Raw genomic sequence first — 26,066 nt, forward strand, 5'->3', positions numbered from 1 at the left:
ATTTCTGAATGAAGAGGTTTCAGCATCCTGCAGCCCTGTGGCACCATCTCAGTGTCTGTGTGTCCTGGAGTGCTGGTAGCCACCTTGGGTCATCCTCCAGGGCATGGTGACCTTGCTCGAGATGAGCCAACACTTGGGACTGGATGCCTTTTTGAAGTGCTGGAATAGTGGATGTGAGAGTCTGGTCTTGGATTTTCCTTGACTGCAGTGCTGTCCCTTGCTTGTCAGGTGGCTCCTGAAGTGATGGAGAGCCTTGGTCCCCTTCCCATAGAGCTGCCAAATCTGCAGTAGAGACAGTAGCAGGACATAAGTGATAAACATGGAGGAAAAATAAATTTCTCAAGGATGAACAGGTCATAGAAAAGCACATAGGCAGAGGATATCATATAGGAAGCATTTGCCTGGGAAGTGACTGGAAACTGAGCACTTTAAAGGTTCTTCAGCTCAAATATTCAAAGGTTTTTTGCTCTGTTAACTGTTTATGGTTTTCCTTGTTTTCTCCCTCAACTGCACCTCTCCTTCTTTTCCCCTTTCCAGGGCACATCCCTCAGCTTTCTGTGTCTCTTTCTGCTGTGGTTCTCTTATCTGCCCATGCCTTTCCTCTTGTTTCTCCCAGCTAGTGAGAATGTGAAGGCATTTGGAGGCAGGGTGAGAGGGACATTTGCCAGTTATTTTGAAACAGTCTTGAGGACCACATTACAGCTTCCTTTAGCAGATGTTTTCCCCCCATGCTGATGCACTATTTTTCTCAGGACTCAAAAAATACCCTCAGCTTTCTATAGGGTTCATTTTTGGAGGTGCTGTTCAGCATCCCTACAAAATATAATCAGTTTTTGAATACAGAAAGCTATCATAAAGTGGAATACCTGAGGTCTCAGATAGGATGAGCCTGGAGCAGTCATGCTGAAGCCAAATGGATATACCTTTTTACACCCAAAGAAGTAAATTTTTTCCAGTATAATAAATCTGTGCTAAAGAAAAAAAAATGGAAAATGTGACAATTCAGGGAAAGATTCTTCTTCTTTTATTTTTTTTAAACCATGGGAGCCTTCATTCATCCCAGTCATGCCAAATGAGTGACTTGGGAAGAGGAGCTGTGGTTACATCCTGAAGAGTGTTGGTTCTGTATCAGCCAAACAAACTGTAGGAAAGTGTTAAAATAACCTTCTGCCATCCCATTATCAAAAAGAAAAGAATAAAAAAGGAGATAATCCTTGTTTAAATATCACAAGCAGCAGCTGAGTCAGTGGGAGCTTTAGACTGGAAATGTCAGAGAGGAATTTAGATTTTCAGAGCAGTTGCTGCTCTGCAATTATCATAAGTCACTTACAAGGACCCCTTGTCTCTCGATGCCCTCAACCACACATCTGCAGGGAGGGGGAGCAGAGACAAAACACATGGCCCTACTGGTGACTGATAAGGAAAACCGAATGCTATCCCACTAAAGGCACAAGGCGAATCCCTTCAGGCTATGGCCGGGCTTCTGGGACTGCAGGTCAGACGTAAGCAGGCAAAGGCAAACCAATGGGAGAAGCAGGGAAGCAATATGAGAAAAAGGAGAAAATTGAATGTAAGCTTGTCCCCCAGAAGGCATTTATTTGCTTCTGGTGCTGTTTGGGGTGTAAGAATGAGGTTTTTTTCTAGGTTCCTATTCTGCCTATGATTCCTTTCCTCTTTTAAAAGCACAGCTTGTTGCAATCTAGCACGTCCTCGATGTAAATTAAATCAGTGAAAATACTATTGACTCTCCTGAGACAGGCACTGCTCCCCCAAGCATGAGAAAGGGGAAAGGATAGGCACATAAAACTCATAATTCCCACTGCGTTACATGATGCAGAAACACATTTTCCCAGCACAGGTACGTGTGAGAAAGCTAAAGCCTTCCTCTGCAGGGATCATGTGGGTTTTTTTAACCCATCTTTTCTCACAAAAATTGTCAAGTTTCCAAGGTCAACTCTTGTCTAGGCGCAGGGTAGAAGGACCTCAGCCATCCTGTGATGGTGGGAAATGGCAGGGGTCTGTCATGCCTTCCTGACTGGGGACAGCAGGGACTGCTGCTCCAGCTCTGTGCTTTGTCGCTGTGGGGACACATATGTCACAGCCATGTCTCCTCCACATCTCCTGCGACACGTTGGTGTACGATCACCATTAGTCTTGCTGTCTTGTCCCTGTGTCTGATAGGCACTATCTTCAAGTGAAATATCCCATTCTGCTCAGGAAACTTTAAACAAAGGGGAATATGGCTTCCTGAATGCTCACTGGGTTTGCTCACTCGCACTATTAAAAGCGCATCTCTTACTTCTAACTTGAACTTTTATTCTTTGCCTAACTTTCAACATCTGATGTATCCTCTTCTCCAACGGATTAAAGTATCTGCATTTGGAGAGAACTGTCCTACCACTGGGAGAACAGGAAATATCATAATGTGGACCCTTCTGTTCCATGGTGTCGTCCCAGTAGCTTAATGGTAGAATTACTGAAGTTAGACATATTGTATCAGTGTACATCTCAGACTCTACTTTCTTTACTTTCCATCGCTATGGATCAATAAAACACTGTTGATACACTTTGAAGATCCTGAAGACAAGCACAAGGCTTTGATGAGTCATCCTCTTAAGCCTGCTGGGAGACATGAATTTTGCCATGGACGATACATTTGCATTCCCCCTCTAAAAAGAGAAGGAAAATGTTTTTTCATCCCTTTCCCAGTGCACTTGCTTGATGGCTACCTGCAGGAATAACAGATAAGATCCTGAGCAGATATGAAATGATAGAAAAGCAATGACTTCACTGTGAAATGCTGGTTCCAATTTCCTATTCCGAACTGGTTGTGTCTGTGTAATAGATCTCATCCATTTGTTTTGCCTATAAACAGAACTATGAGTAAACATTTGTATGAAGTCAATACGGTGACATTTTCATAGGTCTGAGACCCTCTGTGTGACTCCTAATGCTAAAATCACATCAGACCTTTTGTCTGACAGGCAGATGGCTTTTATCCTCCAGTGCCCGAGGAAAGAGGGAGTTAGAAGTGAATGATTTTGTGTACATGTGGTAGGATCACTGAGTTGTATTGCACAAGTCCACTTGTTCTGATGTGTTAGATAAATTATGTCTTGCTGCATGGCATGGGCGGATGAGCAAGAGGGGTATGACCCTAACTTTCTTTTTTTTGTGTAGAGAAAGAGTTGCAGGATCCAGTTCCCTGAAGACCTCTTAGTGCTGGGACTTCAAAGGACTTGGTGAGAAAATAATCAGTAACATCAATTCCTTCTCCATATGTATTCAGCAAGGCAAAGGCTCAATGGGAAATCAAACTACAGGCAAGAGAAGACATTTCTCAGGTTTTGGAAAGCAAGCTAAACCCTCCACTGTCCTGAAACCTCTTCTGGTCAAGTTGACCTAAGAAATGCATCACAGAGGATGATTTTCATTTAGCAATGAAATGGGAACATTGCTCCCAAAGGTGGGATCGCACAATGGGCAACAAACCAGGTGACTGCCTTGGAACCAGTAGCATGGCTCCGTATCCCTTTTTGGGGCTCACCTTTCTGAAAGCAATCTAGCGCAAATGCTCCCATTGATTTCCACATCCATTGCCCACTATTAACCACTTCTTCACAGTAGTGCTGAAAAGAGTGGCAGCTACAGCTATAACCAGCCTTAAAACAGAAGGCAGAGTTAAATGACTTGCCCCCAGCCATACAGCAAGCAGTCAGAAAATGCACTGCAGCATCTTCCATGCTGCTTGTCAGCAGTAGAATTAGTACCAGACGTTTGATTTTTCTTGTTGTAATGTTTCTGATGTTCTCAGGCTCTTGTTTACCCACATAACACTTTTTTTTTTCTCAGAAAAGCAAATTCGCTGTCAAACTCAGCGTTCAATAATTCTGTGCCAGATTTCCATACAGTAATTACTGATTCTGGAGGGTTTTTTTCCCCCAGTCTGGGAGTTCCTAGACTCCATCCTTTCCTCTCCTCACAGAAGGGCTGCAACTTAACGTATTTTCAAGGAAAGCTGACTCCAGAGCTAGGAGAAAAATACTGGGTATCACAGATATAAATTAAAATCGTGGAGGCTGGCCATGTAGCGGGAGACCTGCTACAATACATGTAGGAGGCAACTTTCCACACAAAGGTGAAATTCCTTAAAGATTTTACTAAAGAATTTGTCTAGAAGTTGAAATATGGTGGGATGGAGGTATCAGCCATTGTTTTTATGACCATACAACACGGCACGCTCCAAGAGACAGTGCATTTTATTCCACCCCCCTGCTTCTGCCTGTCTGTTTGCTGCCCACATTTCCACAGAGAAAATTGCTCCTAAGTGCTTCCCCATTGATCCAAGACAAGATGGTTATTTTGGATTCTGCAGTGGCGGGTGAATCATCAATACAATGTTTCTGAATTTACACTTGTACGTTCCACATCCATTTCCTGATGCAGAAATGGAGGGATTGCTGCTGCTTTTGTTTCTGAAAACTAAATAGCCAGTTCCTGGGAAGAGGGAGGTGCTGAGTTTTTCCCCCATTCAAGCAAACTTCCTTCCTTCTGCGAACTTATTCCTCAATAAGTTTTTCCTGCAATCAGGTTATTTTTACCTGGAAAGTTGGTTTCTGTAAAATTTTTTCAGGATTGCAATTTCAATATTGACCAAAGAGAGGAGATTTGATTTGGAAGCAGAATACGGGCGGCACAAGCACAACTTGACTCTGAATGTGGAGTTGTGAGATCAGTCAGCCCCAGCGTCCAAAGCCAAAGGTAAGGGGGCATTTTTGATGTGTTATAGAATATTTTCAGATTTAGTTAAAAACTGAGCTGGCCTTCTGAAATGTGAAGCCGCAGACACACAGGTTTGCACTTAGCTGCTGAAGGGTGTTGGTTGTGACCCTTCAGCCACTGGATTTGCATCTGTGGGGCAGAGCAATCCTGGACATCATACTTAAAAAATGTACTAATACAGATCATGGCAAAAAGGCATTGGAGGTTGCACAGCCCTACTCCATAGAATCATAGAATCACTAAGGTTGGAAAAGACCCACAGGATCATCCAGTTCAACCATCCTCCCTTCATCAATGGTTCCCGCTAAACCATGTCCCTTAACACAACATCCAAACGCTCTTTAAACACCACCAGGGTCGGTGACTCCACCATCTCTCTGGGCAGCCCATTCCAGTGCCTGACCACCCTTTCAGAGAAGTAGTATTTCCTAACGTCCAGCCTGAATCTTCCCTGATGCAGCTTGAAGCCATTCCCTCTCATCCTAATCCAATCCCTGCAATGGGGCTCTTCATCTCCCAGGGCCCACAGCTCGGAACAGAGGACCCCCACACCTAGCCTATCCAACAGAGCAGGTCTGAAGCTGTTAAGCCTCACCTGATCCAGCTGTGCTTTTATGCCAGGGTCTCAGAATACATCTCAGAACCCTTAACAAGGAGCTACACAACTCTACTTCCTTGCAGCTACCCTTTCCTTGGGCTCATCTGTTGTGAGTGAATGTGAGCATAAAAGCTAGTGCTTTCCAGATGATAGAATACTGCAAAGTTAAGAGGTAGATGTGGATTTTAATTATCCTTTTTTTTTTTTTTTTTTCTCCTGCTGATGCGCTAGTCCTAGAGGCTGCAATGATGTGGAAGTCTAGGGTGTCATTATGGGTTATTAAACTTTGAGACACTCAGAAGTGTTGAAAGGAGATAAGGAAAAAAAAGACATCTCCTGACGGAGCTGGCTAACCACTTCTGTAATTGCTTCATGTAGCAGACTGTAATTATTCAGGCTATGGAAGGAAAGAGGGAGAGGGTGTGAGTAGGTGGCAGAAAGAGCAACAAGAGGACCTGGTCACCCCACATAACCACCAGGGTTTTCTCCTCAGTTGTGATGGGAGATGGCAGCACTCCCTCACAGTGGTGGACACAGTCCTTTCTTTGGCCCTTGGTAGGACAATTCTGCAGCTCAAAGCCTGTCCCTGCATCTCCCTGGACCACTAGAGAGCTCCCCACCACCACTGGGCTGGCATCACCTCTGTCACTGATTCCCCCTGGAATTCATATCAAGGCCACAGACTGTCGCATGGAGATCCCTCCAGCTCTCATGATGAGGGACGGTAGTCTGGCAGATGGAGGTTTTTCTCTTGGTCCATACATCCAAAGTGCAATGTCCAACAATGTTTGCTGTTTCTGCTTTATGTCAGATAAATCCCCTAAAACACGCAGCTGGTTACACATAGCACTCGCACACATTCAGACAGACACTGCAGCCTGAGAAACAAAGCACTAATGAGGACCCATCCATCCATTGTGTTTACTTCATAAAGCTTCCTAAATGCTCCTCTTTCATTAGAAAATCTGGTATTTAGTCAACATACAAAAGCCTTGGTGTGGGAGCAGAGCCATAATTTAACCAAGTAGACTCACAATCCAAAAGGTCATAGAATCATAAAAGTTGGAAAATACCACTGTTAACATTTATGGAATTATTATTCCATATTATTTCCATTATTATGAAAAATACCACTGTTACCACCATGCCCACTGATGATGTCTCTCAGTGCCACATCTCCATGTTTCTTGAACACTTCCAGAGACATCAACTCCATCACCATCTGGGCAGCTTGTTTCAGTGCCTCACCACTCTTTCCGAGAAAAAAACTTCCCAATACCGAATCTGAACCTTCTTCTGGCACAACTTGAGGCCATTCCCTCTAATCCTATTTGCTAGTTATGTGGGAGAAAAGACCAATCCATACTTCACCACAACATCTTTCATGTCACTGTTGAGTGCTAAGTTCTCTACCTAGCCTCCTCTTCTCCAGACTGAAAAATCACAGCTCCCTCACCCATTCCCCATAAGACTTGTGCTCCAAATCCCTCACAGTTTTGTTGCCCTTCTTTAGAAACATCTCAGGGCCTCAATGTCTTTTTGTAGTGAGGGAAGTTGTGCCTGATATCAGCAGAACTTGCACATAAACCTAAGCAGGAGGTTTACAGAGGTGCAGATGTTTTGCCCTTGGTTGCATAGGAAGGGGGACTGCACTTCGACTCTGCAGAGGCTCTGTGCTTGACAGCATTTCTGTACAATGTGAGACTCTCATCACCAGACAGACATGGGGTGACAGATTAACAGGGCTTAGAGAAAGCAGAAGTTGTATGCCTAATTCATTATCCCTATAAAGAAGAGGAATTAAAAATCAAGGGCTTTGTGATGAACTAAGAAGAAGAGCTGATGAGCTTAAGTAGAGTGCTGGATTTTACAAGGAGAAGAAACAATACATAATGAAAAAAAAAAAGGAAATCAGAATATGTAGTTGAAATAATTCCACATATTTGTACAATAATCTTGAAAACTTGCCTGATGTTATCATCTCCTTTTAAAGCTTCTGTTTGTCAGAAGAGCCCTCACATGTGATCTCTGAATATGTTACAGCCTGCAGGAAGGCTGGCTGACTTGTTCTGTTCCCATTTTATTAAGGTACTTTATCCATTTTCTCTGTTCTTCACGTGAACTGACATTTTAAGGCTATCCTTTCAGTAACTTGATTACAAATTTGAATAAGTGGAATTCGCTTTGATGGCTGATTTTAGGTTCTTCATCCATGGCAAATGGTGTTCTAAAAAGACATTTAAACTAAACTAGGTACCACAAATAAAAGATCTATCAAAATGGTTTTGCTTTTTGATTTTAAGAAAACAGAACGAAGAAAACTTCTTCATCCTGAGATTGAACTGAAAACCTCAGACCAAAAGTGCTGAAGTCCACTATTCTACTTGCTGCTTTAAAGGGTAGCATAATTCAGAAGAGTACATTCAGAATGAAAAGTTTATCTGATATTCAAATATGGTCGTTGTAACTCTTCTCCTTTCCAAGCCTGCCTTTCTTTCCTATACAAAACCCCAGGGAAGTTCTCCCAGTCTTGGAAAGCATTAGCTTGGGGCAGGAGAGTTGCCGCCAGTCAAAGAATCATAGAATCAGTATGGTTGAAAATCGCTAAGGTCACTGAGTCCAATCATCAGCCTGTCTGTAACCACCCTAAACCATGTCCCTTAGTGCCATCACTCCGTGGTTCTTGAGTGCTTCCAGGGACGATGACTCCACCACCTCTCCGGGCAGCCTGTGTCACTGCATCACTACTCTTTCTGAGAAGAGATTTTTCCTAATATCCAACCTGAACCCACCCTTTCCCCAGTGCAACTTGAGGCCATCACCTCTTGAATCCCACAGGAGGAGAAGGCCAATCCTGAATGCAGCAGAACATCTCTGGGATGGGTCCTGCTGTGCCACATGCTGCCACAGACCAAATCCCATTGGGCATTTGGCCTCTGAGGCATTGCAGAAAGAATAGCAAAGCCCTTGGATAGAAGGATGCAGAAGTGGGTTTTCCCCCACATTTTTTTTCTCCACAGCCTTTTTCTCCTCTGAGGATGCAAGGGACCTAATCCTGCTGGCCTGCTGTCAGCATGCCATGGCCAACCCCACTCTGGAGGTGCATGCACAAGAACAGTAACCAGTCCCACAGCTGAGCTGGGGGAATTGGTGCTACTTTCCTCCTCCTTTACTGCCTCAGCAACATGGCAAACAAGGGGGAAATAAAAGGCTGAATCTTTCCCTTTTGTTTATTTTGTCCTTTAATGGATCAAAATCCTTTCATGCAACACCCAAGCCGGGAAAGTGAATGTACCAGACTGAAAAAGAGTGAGAGAATGAATTATATCAAGAATTAAACAGAGGGGTGAAAAACAGAAGAAATCTTTTGGGCACAGGCAAACAAGTGGGGGGAGCGGCAGGTCTGCGAAGGCAGGGTGTCTGCAATCTTTGTGGCGATTAGATTTAATGGGACAGAAACGTTTCTCTCCTTCACGTCCCCTCCTCCTCTCAGCCTGAGGGGGGAAAGGAGGGAGGTGGTGATGGGGGGGTTGCGGCAGGAGGGGAGAAGCTTTGAAAGAATCTTTGACGTCAGCCTCACCCTATAAAAAGCTGGCAAGGAGCTGAAAAGCGGAGAGCAGAGCTCGTGGAAGAGTGAAGATGCCAACCCCCAACATCTCCACCTCTGCAGCCAAAGGCTTCCGCAGGGCGGTGTCAGAGCTGGACTCCAAGCAAGCTGAGGCCATCATGGTAAGACAACTCTATCCCACTTCTTCCCTTTCCTCGGAAAAATGCAGCCTCTCCTCCAGTGATAGGCAGTAGCAGACAGGCATAGAGGGGCCAACACTGATTCTAGGGGAGTTCCCCAGGCCAGAGGAAGAAAATGACCCCCACATTCATCTCTACATACTGATACGTGTGAAATGCAAAGAATTAGGGGGACAAAAGCTAAAACAAATGCATCCTCACCCCCCTGCAGCCAAAAGCAACTAAAATATCCCATAGACATAGGGCAGGAGTAACAAGGCATCCCCAGCATTTAATGCAATTTGAAAAACTTAATGCTATTCTTCATTGCTAGATGTTAAACTGCAGAAATTAAATCTGTTACAGCATAATGGAAAAGTGTGAATTTCATTTCAGACAACATGCAAGGTACAGGCAATTCACTCAGTTTGCTGTTGTTCCCTCTGTACACCCTTCCCACATTTCTGCTCCCACTCCCTCATCATTATTTAGGGCCCTGTTTTTACCTTGAGGAGTACTTCTGCACACACTAAAGCTGCAGATATAAGGGAAAGGAGAGGAAACTTTCCGCTGGGCTGTCAAGTGTATTTAGAAGGCAAATTCTAGTAAATCCATTGGGTAGGCTGTAGGGGTGGAGCACTAACCCAAATGACAGGGCAGCCAGGAAAAAACTAGAGACCACGGGCATGAGACAGCTCCGCTGGTCAGAGAGGTGGCCAGACTCTGGGTAACCCCTGATGGCACAGGGAGGAGACACTCTTGGGATACTTAGCAGGAGGAAACGTGATGGAGGCATAAAAAGTGTTTTGGAGCATGCAGAATGCCAGAAAGCAAGAGAAGCAATTAACAAAGAGGTAAGCTCACTTTCACTAGTAAATGAAAGTTAGGGAAGGCTTTCCTCCTGCACAGGTATTTCTACCCTGGCAAAATAACGAACACTTAAGTGGCTCTTCAAAAACAGGGATTTTCCAGGCTGCTTTGTCAGATCAGTACTTGAGATGCTGGCTTGTCTGGCAAAGGGGGGAGAGTTGGGTGATTTGGCAGGTGGGGCTGCTGTGCTGTGTTTGATGGGAAGCATGGCCTTGGGTGAAAGGGCTGCAGGAATTTGGGTCCACTGGACATGCTAGCAGGAGTATGGGCAGCCTGGAAGAGGAGATATAAGACTTCAGACCACCTCTGCATCCCTTCTTGGAATAGAAATCCACAGAAAAACAAAAATAAATTAAAAATAGCTCTCCTACTTCGTGTGGGAGATCTCCACAATCCCTTGGCTTATTTTGCTGGCTTGCACTAAGCAAGAAGCATGACTCTGCATTTGTGTGGCAGCACTCAACCCCAGCGCTCACGGTGTTCTAAGGCCACTGGCTACCCAGTCCCTACCACCATCGCACCAGCAGGTCGGAGGTGTCTTCTCTGAGCTTTGCAATCCCAAGGCTCACCCACACCAGAAGCCAGCTGTGCCAGCCAGAAATAAACCCTATGGAAAATCCTTCAGGTTGTATATTTAGATTTTCTGCTCGTAGGTTTTTTTTGTTTGTTTGCCTTTTTGCAAGATATCTTGTATCTGTAACAGGGATTTGGTTACAGAGCATTTAATCAGGAGATGGCAGCTGGAAGCCAAACAGCAGGAAGGATTGCCCAGAATTGTTACAAATAACGAGCCTAAGTGCTTTAATTCAAAGCATCACATTTGTAATGGCTATGCACACAGAGCTGCAGCAACGTCAAAGAAAGAAAAATTAATCCTTTTTATGAGGTGAATGGCCAAGTCAGACTCAGATCCCAGGGAGATAAATAAGTGTTCTGTAAAATTAAACTTCTCACTTTAGCCGTGTAGGCACTGGGGGAGTCAGTCCACAGGGAGAGCCAGAAATCCCGTGTAAGAGTACCTTCCAAAGAATAGAAGTCATTTATCACACAAGATCATTTTGGTTAATATGTAGAAAAAATGTTGCCTAATTTCCAGAAAAAGGAGGCAATACCCTGGAGAGCATAAATGTGAGAAACAGGAGGGATGATGCTGAGAGAAAAAGCCAAGCATCCATGCAGCAAGCAGGCAGAACCCTCCTGATGTTCTTCTCCTAAACAGAAAACAGCCTTGCCCTTTTTTTTTTTTTTTATGAACTTCCCCACTCCAACCATGCCAGTGTGGATCTAAAGCATCTCCCAGAGCCCCTAGACACAGATCAAACCCCCTGCTCCTCCCTGCTGGCAGCATGGCCATACCATCACAACTCCTCCCAGCAGAAATTTAACTTGATTTATGGGAGTCTGGCTCCCCTCCTTCCACCCTCTCCATTCCAGAAGAAAATCCCTATTGCACTTTTGCACCTCCGGGCATAATATGATAAAACTTCTTTAGCTGAAACACTTCGTACCGCTGAAAATCACAGACCCTGTGGCTGGCCCAAGTCTATTTGCTTTGCTTATTGCAGACACCTGAAAGCAAACACTAGCTTAGCTTTAAACACAGTAGCAATATAAAATACATGCCTAAAGCCAAGCATGTGCTCATAAGTTCTTAAAAGTTAGGACCGGGGTATTTATTAGAGGTCTTCTCTCTTTGGGCGCAAATACCACCAAATCAGACAAATGGCAATACATGCTTATTTGTTAGATGGTATTTTTCGGTGCCTCTAGAAATAAAGTAGCTGAGGATCAGCAAATATCACTTCAGAGGGGTTCCTTTATTAAAAAAAAAAAGACAAGGAAGAAGTGTGTGGGCTGATATCTAGAGGTATGGTGTTTTTCAGACTGCAATTCAAATGTCAGAAGGAAGCCGTGAAGCTCTGTGCTGCTAAAGCATCCAAGAGGGTTCTCAGAGGAAATATCACAGTGGGCTTCAAAAATAAAGGAGAAAATAGGCTTAGTACTTGAGCAGGCTGTTTTTCAAAGGGAACTATTCTCCAAAGTCTCACAGGGTAGGGGAGGCATTGTTAGTTTGGCATCTATTTGCCAAATGCTTTCATCAGAATTAGAGGATAAAAAAAATACAGCCAGTCCACCTCTGTGAGTGGATGCTGAATTGCCTCATAAGCTATCCCCTTTCAGTGCTGCCTCTGGTTTCTTTTAGCAAGTTCTAAGGCTCTGTCATCTGGTTTGAGTGCTGGACACAGAAAATTGGAACCGACTGAACTGCCTGAAAGTAGAAGGCTTACTGCAGAAAGACCAGAAACAAATAAGTTGGCATATGAGCTATTAGTATAATGATAGCAGCAGCAGTGAAGGAAATGGTTCATAGCTCACTGTAAATATAAAAGAGCCACTTAACATGGCTCCAGGCACAGAGGTGCAGCAGTTTAGCTATAATTCCAAGTAACTGTAGGGCTTAGCTGGGACAAAATAAACCTCCAGAGCAGCAGGAAGACTTTTCAGGTATGCATAGATGTGGCTCCAATTATAAATCAGTGGGCAAGCATCCACTTAAATCAGAAGAAAATGCCTGTGGGATATGATTTTACTCTTTCAGTGTGGCTGAGGACATACGGGCATAGGGCTGTGAAGAGGACATGAGGACATGTAGTGTTCTGAGGCTGACGGTTGCGTTGGGCCCTGAGAGCAGATGGGCTACTGTACTAATACACCTGTAAACAGCTCATACTTCCTGGCTGGGGCACAGCTGCAGGCTTCAGTTGCACCTCATAGCATATCTTTTTCTTAAATGATTTTGTGTTTATCTAGCACCTCTCCCCTTCAGTTTACGAGACTCCTTAAAACTGTATAAGATTATTTCTGATTTTCAGTTTTTGAAGAATATATACATATATTGCTGGAGAAGGTGTGGGAGAAAAGCCCACTTCAGTCATACTATAAGCGTATTTTGCTTTTTCCCAGAAGGTCACATTTCTGAAAGTTCAGTTCTAAAGCTTTAGTTCTCAACACTGGATCTTCCTTTGCAAAGCTGAGCAAGTCAGCCCAGCCTTTCCAATCTTCCTCTGATGAGGCACTCCAGTCACACCTCATGTGGCTACCAGGGTTGCCTCTGATCCCCCCCCCATAGCTCCGTAAGAATTGTTACTTATTTCTATTCTGCCTTCAGTCTCCACGGTTCATTGGTAGACGCCAAAGCCTCATTGAAGATGCCAGGAAGGAACGAGAGGCTGCAGCTGCAGCCACCGATGCTGCAGAGTCCACGGAGACAATTGTTTTTGAGGAGAAGGATGGGAGAGCCATGCTGAACCTGTTCTTCATGCTCAAGGGTGCCAAGACCTCTCCACTCTCACGAGCGCTTAAGGTGTTTGAGGTGAGTCTCTAACCTGTTTCATTGGACTCAAAGAACACTATGCTTCTCATGGTGGTTTGAAGAGAAATATCACTTGAATCTACCAAGGAAGATTCAGACTAGGTCTGACTACTGCAGGTTAAGAGTTAACTGTCTGCATGATCCATGATCTCCCCACAGTCATGCTTTGCTCATGCCCTAACATGCCCACACTAGGAATGTGCTTTTATAACACTCTGGGCTTGACTTTGCTTAATTACTGAAGTCAGCCACACAATTTCACACCCACAATCCACACCCATATTATTTGTAGCATACTCTGACAGCACCCTCTGCTGCTCAGCACTATGTGCACTGGGCTCTGATCAAACATTCAAAACACATCATGTTCCTACATAGCTACAGAATAAATTCCCTTTCTGCACTACTGATCAGCTACTGGGCCAAGGCTTTGATAGTCCAAGAATTGAGTGTTAAAGGTTGTGTTGGTTCCTCCACAGAGGTACCTATAAATAGCTTTAAAACTGACGGAAACTCATATCTGTTTGCACTTTTGTCCCCTAGCCAGCAATATAATCTTGTATTATCTAGGATCTCTGTACCGTGAATAGAAAGATTGAGATAAGCACTGGCTATTTAAACAATAATCAAAACATGACATCTTGCATTTATGTAGTAAATTCTCATCCAGAAGGATTCAAAAGAGTTTTGCAAACTGAGGATCTGGGCATGTTTTATCTACAGAAGTTCAATCTCATTAACTTCAGCAGTGAGAGGAGAAGACAATTTGTTCTTATTAATCAGTCACACGGATAAGGGACCTGCAGAGGTTTCTAGCCCAGCCTGCTGCTCATAGCAGGTCCAGTTGCAGCATGTTGCTCATGGCCACATTTGCAAAGTAGAGATTCGCCACTTGTGCAGTGTTCTATTGCCTTCATGGCAAAGAAAAGTGTTTTGTTTTTTAAAATAGCCTTTCTTCCAGTTTGTGCTCACTGCCTCTTGCCCTATCGCTGTGCACATTTAAGATGAGCCTGGCTTTGTCTTCACACTGTCCCACCAGGTACTAGGTTAAAGCAACCTGATTTCCCCTGCACCTTCACCTCTTAAGGCTGAGCAAATCCAATTCCTTCTTTCTTTCCTCATATAAGATGCTCCAGCTACCAGTTCACCTCGCCAGCCATCCACTGTACCTGCTACAGTATATCAGTATCTTTCTTTTATGGGACACAGCACACCACATGTGGTCTTCTTCATCCCAGATAGAGAGGAGGAATCACTTCCCTTGACCTGTTGCCTACAGTCTTGTAACTAGAAGTTAGCATGCAACTTCACTGTCATAAAAGCATGATGCTTGCTCATATACAAATACTTTCTCTTTTACTACATAAGACCCTCTTCCGTACAAAATTCAACCCCTTGAGGGGTAAACCAGATTATGAGTAATACTAAATCACAAAACTGCTACTTAACAGCCATAAACATTTTTTAAAAAGTGTATTTGGGGGATAAGTATTTCCCTGAAGTTAGAGAGCATTATAGCTACAGCCCATGCAGCACCATCTCTGATAATCTTCTGAAAAGTGTTTCAGGCTTTTAACGCTTAAAAAACATCTTGCATTTTCTCTAAAAGGATGGTTGTAAGAAAAACTGTTTTCTGGACAACATTTTGTTCTTATTTCAAGACCAAAAGAATCCCTCAAACACACCTGCCAAGCAGAAGTGTAATGCTTGTCTACCAGTGAATTTCATGTTTCCTTCCTAAGAGAAGCACAATGGTGTGAGGAAAGCAAAATAAATAAAAATCCATCAGTGTAACACTTCAAATGCAACACACTGCTTAGCAGGTATGAAGCATGGAGGTGTAGGCTCCTGTACTTGGCAGACTGCATGTTACAGTGCATTTTAAGTCTATAATTTAAACAGCTTTTAAACATCAAGGAACAGACAGGATCAGTTTATGTCCAAATATTATTATATTGTTTCTTTCTGGTGCAAATTACTTGCAGCATCAAGAACTCCTTTGGTTTAAAAAAAAAAAAGCTCTTCAATCTTGTCACAGAGAGAGCTTTAAAGATAATAAAAAGACAAACATGTCAAGCCACAACAGAGAAAGATTCATTTCCCAGATCCCTCTGGCAATGCAGGTACAAGATATGAAAGCAGACGGGTATAATGACATTTGCCTCATCATAAACCAGGCTGCAGGGAAGCTGGTTTCACTCTGCTGTATGTGTTACATGCAGTCAAAGCATAGGTAATGCAATCACAGCTGTCAGATTAATGCAAAGGTATTGATTGTTGAGAGGACAATGTAATATTGAAGTTGGTAGGTACATTCAAAAACACGGTCCTAAATTTAATTTACCTGTGGCATCACATCTGTTCCTTCTCATCTGCCTCTGATTAACAAAAGAAATAATGTTCTTTCTTCTACCAAAGATATCTCAGAGACATTGGAAAGGTTTTGTCATTGTCCATGGACTTGTGCTTGTACTCCAGATTTTCACAGAGATAAAGAGAGCATCCAAAACTCTACCAAGACCTTTTGGAACACTGTAGACTCTATTCTGTCTCCTTATTCTTTGTGTGGATTCAGTTCTAATGATAAGCCCCAAATAACTAGTGGAGTCTGAGCAGAATTTAGCAACCTGCTGGATGTAGACAGAACAAATGTTCCTCTTAAGCTTCTTCCTCTACTCAAGAAGCCTCACAAAAGAAGCAAAACAGGAAAAAAAAAAAGAGGAAAATGATGGGGTGCCAGTCTTATAGGAGTCTTTATATCAGTCACTGCCGACAAGAATGAGGCTACTCACTTCCAGTGACATTAAGTAGCAATAAGGTGGCTGCTAAATCTCTGTCACAACTCCCTCAGGAAGGCTACCATAAGCATATGAAATAGGGGTGAAATCCTCTTTCTCAGACAAGTAACTACTCAACCCAACTACTTGTGCTTTTTTTCAATGGCTGGCTTAAAAACAGAGTAAAATGTCTGCAGATTTCTTTCAGCTGTAAACCAGCAACCAAACGGTCACTCCTAATTTTATGCTCAAGTGTGTGTGTATTCGTCTGTGATTGCGCGTATAGCGGGTGAGTCAAACCTCTGTTTTTCTGCGGATATCAAACACCTGCGATGGCAGCCAAGGAGACCTACGTGGCCGGCGAAGGCGGTCCCGCACGTTCAGCACCACGGCCAGCACCAGCCGCCGGCTCTCAAGCTGCTCCTTACCCCCCTACACCATCTCCAAAAATTCAACTAATTAAAGGAAAAGGGGGACCATAGGAAGTTGCTTTCCACCCTAGCGACTTCCCCTCTCAGAAACAAAACCTGGATAATGGATAAGCAACTCTACCTCAGTCAAAGTAATTTTTAACACAGCAACAGGGACCTCCCCACAAGCATACGTGTATGGACATCTTTGGAAAGCATCAGTAGTTGTTTCAAGTGTTACAGACTTGTTTAATGCTTTTGTTTTTCTTTTCCATGATCTACAAGACATTTGAAGCTAAAATCCACCACTTGGAGACAAGACTCAGCCGAAAGCCCCGTGAAGGGACTGCTGAACTGGAGTATTTTGTGCGCTGTGAGGTGCACAGCTCTGACCTCAATACTTTCATTAGCTCCATCAAGAGGGTAGCAGAAGATGTGAGGACCACTAAGGAAGACAAATGTAAGAAAAAAATAAATTATTCGGGTTTTTTGTTTGGTTGGTTTTGGTGGTGGTGGTGGTGGTGGTGTGGTTGAGACAGAAACTGGGCAAAGATTTCAATATTCACAGAAAAGGGGAAGCGATACCGGATGCTGAATGTGACCAAGAGAGAAGACTGACTCAGGGTCACCTTTTTTCACATTTCTTCACAAAGTCTCACACCCATCCTTTGCTTCCACAGTCAGCTTCTCTTCTTCTCTCTCCCCACAGTTCACTGGTTTCCCAGAAAAATATGTGAACTGGACAAGTGTCACCATTTGGTCACAAAGTTTGACCCTGACTTAGACTTGGATCACCCGGTGAGTGTATGGGTACATACCTGCATTTGAGTCCTGAGCAAGTTCTAAGAAATAAGGAGCTAGAGAACAGCTACTGATGCAGCTGGATAAGAAATTGTACTGGAACCACTAGTTGCTCCAGACAGCAACGAACTTTATCAGGGTAGAAACTTAGTAACTGATTAAAAGCATTGTGTTTATGTTCCTACTTTTCATCCTAGGGCTACTCTGACCAGGTATATCGCCAGAGGAGGAAATCAATAGCAGAAATCGCTTTTCACTATAAGCAGTAAGTATCTTCTCTCACATTCATGCAGGATTAATAGCATGTCAAAACAGCCTATTGAGAAGTAATGCTACTTGCATGACACCTTTTTTGTGTTTTCTCCCATTTAGCTTTGCCACCTCCTTTTGTGTGCTTCTTCTCTCCATGCATCCCAGTTTCTTCCTAATTTAAAAATGTCTGTGGTCATTTATTCATATATTGATACAGCCAGAATAAACCACCTGCCTAACAAAAGCTGCGAATAATTCCACCAGATCTCTAACTTAACTATGAACTGTTGCAACTCTTTTAAAATGACATCTAGTCCCAACTTCAAAGTTTCATATACTGAAAAAAATTATGTCTGGAAAAATTATTCCAATGGTTCATTATACTGACTGAAAAGGACGTTTGATTTCAGAACAGAACATCAGTACATTTAGCTTCTGACCAGTGGATCATACATGTCTTCCATAAAGTTCTATTACTTTTCCCACCCCATTATGGTATTTATAGACTCCTAACTCTTTCTGATAGATTAAATAGATTCCAGTAATGGTCTCATAATTGTCTTATATAGAATTAAGACTATATCTTGTACTCCTACTTAATACTCTCATTCTGATGTATGTAGCGATAGCAGTAAATCTCTTCACTGCAACATCAGTCAGAGCTCCGGTGTTCAGTTGGGTTAGTAAAACACTCCCTAGATCCTATCCAGTAATGTTGCCTTCCACCACAGTGGCTCTTTAAACAACACTTAAATGTAGATTCCTTTAGTGAGCCACGCTGAAATCAGGCTATGGAAATTATCTGGATCACCTTCTTGAGCTATCTGTACACTTGATGGATCCAGCCATGGTTGGATCCAACCATGACTGCTCTGTTAAATTACATATTTGATGCACATTCAAAGCTTGGAATATATATAGATCATTTTTTGTCCTGTACTGATATTAACTGTATAGGAAATCACTACACCAGCAAGAGAGTCCCTAGGGACTGAGTATAAATATTCTACTAAGATGATACACCCATTTAGGATGCCTCCTCTTGCCTCTCAGGTTAGCATTTATAGACTACTGTGTAATATCCCTTCAGGCTCTTAGTGGAACAGGAACTATGCTTTATCACTGTAATATGTGAATATCTCATTTGTTCAAAAATACAGAACAGAAAGATTTAGGAAATATAATTATGATGCAGAAAAGGCAAGAGAACCAGTCTTCTTCAGTTCTCACTTATCATAGTGTCTTTCCTTGCTGTCCTTAGGCTCACAGACAATACTTTTTTTTCCCTGCAGTTCAAATGCATTTAGTTGTCCTTATTATCTACCTTTATTTCCCAGACACTGATGCATTCTAATAATCATCAGCTCCCTGCAGCTTAGGTACATGAAATTAATTTATTCTCACAAAAGGCTTCCCATTTTTTCAGTGAAAACCATTTTGACTGGAAATACTAAGCCTACTAAGCTTCTACTCATCCTTTTCTTATTTATCACTTCCAGTGAGATTAATGCTTTTGTCTCCATTACTGCACCTGTGCAAATGACCTAGTATCAAATCTTTGTCTTTCCTGCCATACTGTTTGTTTTAAAGAAGCTTGATCACCATCATATAGTGCTTCTCTGAAGGGCTTCCTTCTCTACAGGGAGAGGAGCTTGGCTTGTGCTCTTCTACAGTCAGTAACAGTGCATTTGCCTTGCAGTGGGGACCCAATCCCTCGTGTGGAGTACACAGCAGAGGAGACTGCTACCTGGTGAGTGCTGTTACAATCCATAACTCATGACTTCAGCACTAGAAGCTGGGAATCAAAACCTGGATTGTTCTAGTGATTCACAAAAAAAAAAAAAAACCCTAAGAGTTTCCACCAATAGAGCTTCCCCAAAATGGAAATTATATCAGTTAGGGGGTACTACTGAGAACTCCAACTCCTAAACAAGGTCACATTTTGTTTATGTTGACTATCTTTATAGTACAGCTCCAGGAACTGACCTACAGGAAATAATTTAATTCCAGTTAATGCCTTTAATACCATCTGCTGACCTTGAAGGTCAGTGTAGACATGACAGATGCTTCATGCTCCTGTATGTATATGTACATACCCTATTGTGTATGTATGTACATACCCCATTTGTGTACCCCTATAAATATGCAAGTAGGCAGACTTGGTTCTTCAGAAAGCAAAGAGCAAGAAATCTAGGGGCATGAGAACCTGGTATCATATATCCAGAAGAACAAGTGGCCAAATCATTGACTGTGTCACCTCTTGTTCTGAAGGAAGGAGGTGTACAGCACTCTGAAGAGCCTGTATCCAACCCATGCCTGCAAGGAGTACCTAGAAGCTTTTAATCTACTGGAGAAATTCTGCGGCTACAATGAGAACAACATCCCCCAGCTGGAGGAGGTCTCCCGCTTCCTGAAAGGTGAGTACAAGTTCCAGATGGAGCAGAGAAAAGCCTAGGGGGCCTGGATCTGGGGCTGCCAGGGCTCCAGCACAGCAGTGGCAGCTGCAATGGGGAAATCTAAATATGGAGGAGGAGAGGTGATTGAACCCACAACTAAACAGGGATAGTACAGCTGGAAGTCAAGACTATCATCAACCCCACTGAACAACTAATGAACTCCTTAGTAGAAGCAGGAACATTAGTTTTGGTAGCGAAGGAACTGTTTATCTTCCAGTACTGAATATTCCTTTGGTGCTGGAACCATAAGACAGCAACACAGCCTGGGAGTTGCCCCTTCACACAAAGCCTTTTGCTCTGTTTCAGAGAGGACTGGCTTCCAGCTCCGGCCTGTGGCCGGCCTGTTGTCTGCACGTGACTTCCTTGCCAGCCTGGCCTTCCGTGTGTTCCAGTGCACACAGTATATCCGCCACGCATCTTCGCCCATGCACTCCCCTGAGCCGTGAGTACTGCTGGCCCTGCTGGCCAGCAAGGAACATTTGGGTTTTTCCCTAATGGGCAAGCTATCTGCTGCTGACTTCATTTTCCTCCTTCCCCTGGGAAATGGCAGGGACTGCTGTCATGAGCTACTGGGGCATGTCCCAATGCTGGCTGACAAGACGTTTGCCCAGTTCTCCCAGGTAAGGTAGTTTTCTGCTGCTTCTCCCCGAGAGCGTAGGGGAGTAGGTGTGAACCCAAACAGGCCTGATTGTCACACTCCTGGCAAGGATGCTGCCTGGAGGAGATTTTCTCCTCTCCACCCTTCTCTTGGGTTTTCATTATACTACACCAGCAGTTGAGCATTGCTTTGCTAAAAGGGGTTTCTACAGGACATGACAACATACTCCAAATCAATTGCTATAACAAAGGCACATCCAGCACTCATATGTGGTGAATGTGTCAGCTAGGGACAGATTCTGCAATATGTAAGCACACCTGGGCTTGGTACTTGTTCCTTCAACATGTGACATGACTGCCTCAGCTCCAACCTTGGCTGATGCCTGTTTGTTTTTGGCCTTGTCTCACATTACCAATCTTACACCCTTCTTCTAGGCCATAAATTGAAAAATACTTGGCAGCCTTTTAATCTGAGTGCAACTAAGCAAAAGAAAAGGCTTAGCAGTTCAGGTAGACTATATCTGTTTTTTTCCAGGCAATAAAAACAGAGCAATCTGTGTATAAGGGCCTTGTTAATCATCTTTCGGTAGTCATCAAGAAAAAGGAGGGTTTAAGGAAAAGGTGGTCATGAATAGTTTGGTGGTGACGGAGGAAGGGAGACCCCAGGAGTGGCAATAAGGGAGTACCAGCCTGGACGTGCAGTGGGGCAGCTGGAGAATGACTGCAGCAGGAGCCACCAGGCAGGGGAAGTGGGAGGAAGAGACCAAGAAAAGCTATGCAAAATAAGCATTTCAAAAAAATTGTTTCAATAGAAACACTGGCTAATGTGAATTCCCTGGCATCAGCTACAGAGCAGGTTATGAGATAGACAGAAGTTCCTAAAGCAGTATCTTGATATTTCCTTTACTCTCTCACTATCCATAAGAAAGACGCACTATGAGTTTTCAAAAATACTAAATGGATGTCTGTACAGTGTGAGAATTGAATAATTGACCCAGCCCCTACATGCTTAAATGGATCTTGCTGCAAATCTATCCTGACATCACTCTTATATTCCCAGGACATTGGGCTTGCATCTCTGGGAGCAACTGATGAAGAAATTGAGAAACTGGCAACAGTAAGTTTTTTCTGTCAGCATCAGAGGGACTCCAGGTCCTCCACTAGAATGTTTGTGGTGCTAGAAGTGCAGCCTGGTATGCCCACATTTGCAGGTTTAGGGTCCCCAAACAAGCTGCCCCCAGACAATCATGCAGAACAGAGATCATATGAACAGCAGAGCTCACTCACACATTAACCCAATTTTCAAAGGCACCAGAGTATCAACGAGCATCATATTTCTAACAGCTTTGCTGGGATTCTTTGGGACAGGATTAAATTACATCCACTTCCTCTGGCTCTACCTCAGCAAGGTGACTGGCCTGCTCCAAGGGCACCCAATGATGGCACCACACAATGGCCAGGGGCACAGTTTGTCCTGGCAGTGCAGTGGTTTGGTTTAACACTATGCTCTGGCAGGGCTGGCTGCAGGGTAAGGAGGCAGAGGATTATCCTACATGCAATTTGGTGGCCATGCCGGGCACACATTCATTCAAAATCTCCAAACCCTCACCACAATGCATGGACAGGGAAATGAAGAGGAGTTGTATCCATCATTTGTTTTTCTTTTCTTTTTACAGCTTTACTGGTTTACAGTGGAGTTTGGACTCTGCAGACAGAATGGGATAGTCAAAGCCTATGGGGCAGGGCTCCTGTCTTCCTATGGGGAGCTCATAGTAAGTCTCAGCACAGATTACTTCTGCTCCTGACTCCTTACTACAAAACCCTTCTTCCTCTGAGCAACTGCAGTGTCCTTTGTTGATCTATTCTCCATTTCTAGCATGTTTTCTCTGGATTCTTTTATTTCACACTGAAACTTTTCCCACTGTGTCCATAGCACTCCTTGTCAGATGAACCAGAGGTACGAGACTTTGATCCTGATGCTGCTGCCGTTCAGCCCTACCAGGACCAGAACTACCAGCCTGTGTATTTTGTGTCTGAGAGCTTCAGTGATGCCAAAAACAAGCTGAGGTAGGACTGGGCACTGAGGGAGACCACAACAGGAACAAAAAGCTATATTATTTCAAAACAAAACTTGGCACCATAGCTGCTTCCAGTATATAATCTCAGAAGAGATCAGGAAAGAGTTCAGTTAGGTCTTTCAAAAATTCAGGCCTAAATAAACATTCACCCACTTTTCACATGGAGTAAAGTAATTTATCAGTTCCTACAGGTCCTAGCTTCTCTCTGATTGGCACACAAACTATCCAGAAAAGGTGGGGTGGAGGGTTTGGATGAAAAGGAGTGGAACAGACAGAGAAACATTCAGTGAGTCAAGGCTGAGTGAGTTACAGAAGGGACAAATCTAGCACAACTCCCTAATTCTCATAAGGAGATAAAGATCATCTCCAGTTCCCAAGAGAGGCTGGGCAACATAGTAGAGAGCTGGTGGGAAGTCCAGAAGTGCTCAGAGCACTCATCACGGCTTTCTCTGCTTCCTTGCCACAGAAAAGCCAGGTCAGGCACCACTCAACCAACACAGCAGTCTCCCACCAGCACGTATCCCTCTGAAACACATTGGTTGTGTCACGTAAAAGATTTAGGAGAGATGTGGAGAGCTGCCAAAAATGTTTTTGATCTCTGAATTTAGGAGGCAGAAAAAGTGTTTGTCTTTCAGAGTAGAAGCTGGGCAACTTTACACATCTATCTTTCAACCAGCAAAAATCCCACCCATCATTAGTAGCTTGAACACAAGGAAAAACAACTGCATAACATGGATCCATTGGAAAAAGGGAGTTTTTCTTACTGTACCATATTAACCGACCCCATGCATTATTTCACTAGTATAAACTTGATTTCCACATCACATGCAACTGCAAACAGATTGAGATTGCAGGGGTAGCTCTGTGCACAGATGTCAGTTCAGAATAACATCTTGGCCATAGTCAGAGTAATTTACAGGAGGAAAACTCAGTCCTGTCACATTTAGTTGAAAGAAGAAACTTTTGTGTATATCATTTTGTCTTGGCACAGAGAGGGTATATGTTGAGACAAAGCATCACACAGCATGCATGACTTTGCAGATCCCACAAATGAAATATTTCACGCAAATAACATGGCAAGTTTTGTCATATTTCAACATCTGCTTCTATGGCACTCACTTGCACCACTCAAATAACCCAGGGTCCAGATGCTCAAAAGCAAGCACCTAGAAAACCCTTCCTCTCACACACAGTCTGCTTTTAAAAAAAAGCACCCAGCTGTTGGCTCATGGGTCATTTCCTTGCATTTAAAATGGGAAAATGCATGCACTACTTATTCAAACTTAGGCTAGAAAATTTTGACAGTGACAGGCACTTGAAAAAAAAAAATCCTCTAGCAGCTTTGGCTATGTGACCCCTGATCTTCTCTGAAGCCAGTGTTGTTTTTCCCCCAAATCCTGGTAATCAGTCTTCCAACAGCACACAGAATCAGCCCAGGGAACATTAGAGGAAACGATGCACTTCCCATTCCGTGCAGACCCATGATAGCCACAAGAGGGTACCCTAAGCTAAGCAATTCAGGAGCAGAAGGGTAAAGCGTCAGCAATGAGCATGCCTGCCTCAGTGCTTGTTTCTCCTTTCATCATCACAGGTCTTGTCAGGCTGAGATATTAGCCGTAAGTACACAAATGTAGATTCCCAACTCAGTATTTAGAGTCAAAAAAGAAAAAACCCACAAACCTACCTTGTCAAGTGTACAGATGTAAGCCTTGGAGCTGAATATGAGAAACCTTCCTCTTGCTGTGTTCACCGTGACCTTCTTGAGCGCTTGGCCATGTAAGCCTGGTGACAAAGTCTTGCTCTTGAGATGTGCCAGGAGAAGTCAGGGTTGTCACTCAGGTTCAGGCTCCAGTCGGCTCTGGGTATGAAATGGTACAGCATTACTCATCTCATCCTGGTGATGCTATTCCCATCCCTGTGCACAGGTCTGACCTGCTTGCCTCTCAGTCCTATCCTAACATGGTCTGCAGCTAGTCAGCTCCTCCCCAAGCAGAGATTAGTAAATAAGTGAATGACAGACAGGATTTAGGAATGTAATACTATAATGCCAGAGGTTTTCCCTGCAATTAGTGTCTAAATCTCCTTAGTGTTTAGGAAAGAAAAAAGAAAAGCAATTTAAGTAGAAAGTGTCTGGAGATAGCCATGGGGTGACAAGTTCAGTGCACTCTCTAGTTTGGTGCAAGCCAATGTTCTCAGCCCCAAGAAACCCGCTGTCAAACTCAGTGTCCTCCTTGATGAATGGAGTGATCTCAGTCTGTTCTACAGCCCTGTGAAGATGGGAAGATGACAAACCAAATCTTTTGTGTTAAGTTGGATGCTCTCTCTAAGAGAGGCATTTGCCTGTTGTGATCTGGGTGAACAGTGATGGGGGGGAGGAGGGTAGGAGCTGGGCTCAGGGCCTGTTTCTTGTACCAAGACCCTATACCCTTTCCTTACAGGAACTACGCAGCACATATCAAGAGGCCCTTCTCAGTGAAATACGAGCCCTACACCCACAGCATCGAGCTCCTGGACAGCCCCCAGACCATCTGCCACTCCCTGGAGAGTGTAAGGGACGAGCTTCATTCGCTGATTAACGCGCTCAATGTGATCAGTTAATAAGAGAACTGGGCTCTTCCATTCCCCCCTGCCCTCCCCTGTTCCTAGTCTGTAACTTTTACCTGTTGTCTCCAAACATTTGCACTGCTGCCTGTCCCCATGCTACCCCAACAGTTTACCACATTAGAATGTAGGGCCAGCTCAGAGGAAGGCAGAGGGACAAACCCAAGGCCTACTGGCATCTTGTGTGGCTTTGCCTCTGACTGCTGGGAGAGGCTTAACGCAGTCCAAAGACACTACAGGTCAGGCTACAAAGTTGAAGTCAAGAGTTGTGTACTAGGTCCCTGGATGCGAGGAACAGGAGAAAACCTGCTTTACTGAAAGCCAGCTTCATTAAAAAAGAAAAAAAAGAACAAGAAGAAAATAAAAAGTGATATTTTGCAGTTTGAGAAAATAAGTTAGTCTGCCTTTTTCACTTCAGAGCAACTCCCTATAGCAGTGCCACAAAGGACGCCCTGTTTCCACCACGTCCTACCTGTTACAGCCCTTTGCATTTAGGAAATGCAGAGCTGCTCAGGAACACTTCTACTGGAACCAAGATTGTGAGATCTAAGATTTCAGCCCCACCCTCCCCTCAGCTTCTTGTGCATGAGCCCCTGTGCCTACAGCCCAACCAGAGCATAAGTAGCACTAGAGCATCCTTGAAGCTCCACACTGACTTAAGCTAGCAGCATCTGCCTAGCATAAAGGAAAACCCAACCTACCTGCATTCTCCCCATCCCAAGCACCATAGAAAATGCCCAAACTC

At 43.7% G+C, this 26,066-nt stretch overlaps 1 protein-coding gene and 1 long non-coding RNA gene across 2 annotated transcripts; one reads left to right on the forward strand and one right to left on the reverse strand.

The window, feature by feature from the left end:
- On the reverse strand, positions 1-26,066 carry LOC124418032. The gene is made up of 3 exons (XR_006939343.1): positions 26,023-26,066; positions 24,405-24,578; positions 1-282 (listed from the first exon to the last, which is right to left on the reverse strand). It is a non-coding gene; the product is annotated as an uncharacterized LOC124418032 (long non-coding RNA).
- TH (tyrosine hydroxylase) lies at positions 9,013-25,444 on the forward strand. The gene is given in 13 exon segments (NM_204805.2): positions 9,013-9,109; positions 13,146-13,349; positions 16,822-16,996; positions 17,246-17,334; positions 17,535-17,602; positions 19,289-19,339; positions 19,861-20,006; positions 20,352-20,487; positions 20,596-20,665; positions 21,703-21,759; positions 22,319-22,414; positions 22,576-22,709; positions 25,159-25,444. Coding segments are annotated over 13 exon segments (1,476 nt in total). The 5' UTR covers positions 9,013-9,019; the 3' UTR covers positions 25,319-25,444.

Source organism: Gallus gallus, chromosome 5, assembly GCF_016699485.2.
Source record: "Gallus gallus isolate bGalGal1 chromosome 5, bGalGal1.mat.broiler.GRCg7b, whole genome shotgun sequence".
Classification (NCBI taxonomy): Eukaryota; Metazoa; Chordata; class Aves; order Galliformes; family Phasianidae; genus Gallus; species Gallus gallus.